The sequence below is a fragment of the Octopus bimaculoides genome, chromosome 14, assembly GCF_046866305.1.
Source record: "Octopus bimaculoides isolate indiv1 chromosome 14, ASM4686630v1, whole genome shotgun sequence".
Taxonomy (NCBI): Eukaryota; Metazoa; Mollusca; class Cephalopoda; order Octopoda; family Octopodidae; genus Octopus; species Octopus bimaculoides.
In genome coordinates, this window is record NC_142941.1 from 14,476,654 (window position 1) to 14,478,234 (window position 1,581).

General features: G+C 40.0%; 1 protein-coding gene across 8 annotated transcripts in view; it reads right to left on the bottom strand.

The window, feature by feature from the left end:
* LOC106874302 (ectonucleoside triphosphate diphosphohydrolase 4) overlaps positions 1-1,581 on the bottom strand; it is a 57,045-nt gene that overhangs the window by 35,702 nt on the left and 19,762 nt on the right. For 2 of the 8 annotated variants that reach the window (XM_014921986.3, XM_089362363.1), the window contains exon 1: positions 1,264-1,519. The exons of 2 other annotated variants lie outside the window; for them this stretch is intronic. In XM_014921986.3, the coding sequence (XP_014777472.1) occupies positions 1,264-1,283 (20 nt within the window). In that variant the 5' untranslated portion in view covers positions 1,284-1,519. Of the gene's footprint in view, positions 1-303; positions 330-1,263; positions 1,529-1,581 lie in introns of those variants that run through there. 4 more of the 8 variants (XM_089362367.1, XM_089362368.1, XM_089362364.1 and 1 more) reach the window with 4 other exon arrangements.

Genomic DNA, 1,581 nt, shown 5'->3' on the forward strand with positions numbered 1-1,581 from the left:
GCATCAGATGCGGTGTTCAAGAAAGACAACTGTGCTGGTGTGGTCATGTGGTGAGAATGAATGGGGATAGCTGTGTGAGAAAGTGCCACACCCTAGCAGTTGAGGGTACCTGTGGAAGAGGTAGACTCAGGAAGACCTGGGATGAGGTGGTGAAGCACAACCTTCAAACATTAGGTCTCACCGAGGCGTTGACTAGTGACCAAGACCTTTGGAGTTATGCTGTGCTTGAGAAGACCCGGCAAGCCAAGTGAGACCATAACCTGTGGCCTATGCCAGTGGTGTAACTAGCCCACTTATACGTACCTTTCTTTCATTGGACACTAAACTCTGCTTGCGAAGACCTGTTGAGGCAAGTGAAATTAAAATCAAATTTGCTGACATGGCTGATGACAGCACTGCCTGGCTGGCAGCCATGCTAGTGGAACATTAAGAGCACCATCCGAGCATGCCGGTGGCATGTAAATAGCACCATTCGAGCATGATCATTACCAGCACCTGTGCCGGTGGCACATGAAAAATGGCATTCGGTCGAGGTCATTGTCAGTGCCACCTGGACTGGCTCCTGTGCAGGTGGCACGTAAAAAACACCATTTGAGCATGGCTGTTGCTAGTACCGCCTGACTAGTCCTCGTGCTGGTGGCATGTAAAAGCACCCACTACACTCTCGGAGTTGTTGGTGTTAGGAAGGGCATCCAGCTGTAGAAACTTTACCAGATCAGATTGGAGCCTGATGCAGCCTCTGGTTTACCAGTCCTCAGCCAAACCGTCCAACTCATGCTAGCATGGAAAGTGGACATTAAACGATGATGATGATGATACACACACACACACACACATATATATATATATATATATACACACACACATATATATCAGGAAGGACTCACCTAAGTTAAAATAAACAATTATTTAGGTCAGTTGTAAAAAATTATGACAGGGAAATGACCTTCCTTCCCCTATACATACACATGAAAATACGCAAAGACAACACAAGATAGAACTATGACATATCGTAGACATATTACACAATACTTTCATATGACTGCTACCTGAGTATGGGGAACTTGAAATTTAGAAACTTTTAGCTTTGAAATAAAACTATAACCTATACTCTATTTGTACTGAGTAAATTTATATCTAATTTTAAAACACGGATGCTTACTTAATTACATACATGTTAAGAAAAAACTTAAATATATTACAGAAGTATACATTAAACGGCAAAATTTAAAAGTGAAGATTTCTTGTTTTAAACATTCTTACCTGGATGATGGGTCAGTCATTTTGTGTATAATAAAATGACTGGCTACTGGTATACGTGTACCTTATATATATATATAAATTTACGTCAGCTAGTTACAATAACACCTGTAAAACAGCACACAAACTATAATCCATCCTCCTACACATTTATCCATGTCTTATATTTTTATAGGACTATTTGCAAAAGGTAAGCTGTTATATTAACTAATATTAAAGCCATATGTTACTTTCAATGCAATATGTTACTCTTAAGGTTATTAATAACCTATCAATTTATTCTTGTGAGAGTAATCCTTGATCACAGCTGAGCTGCAACCA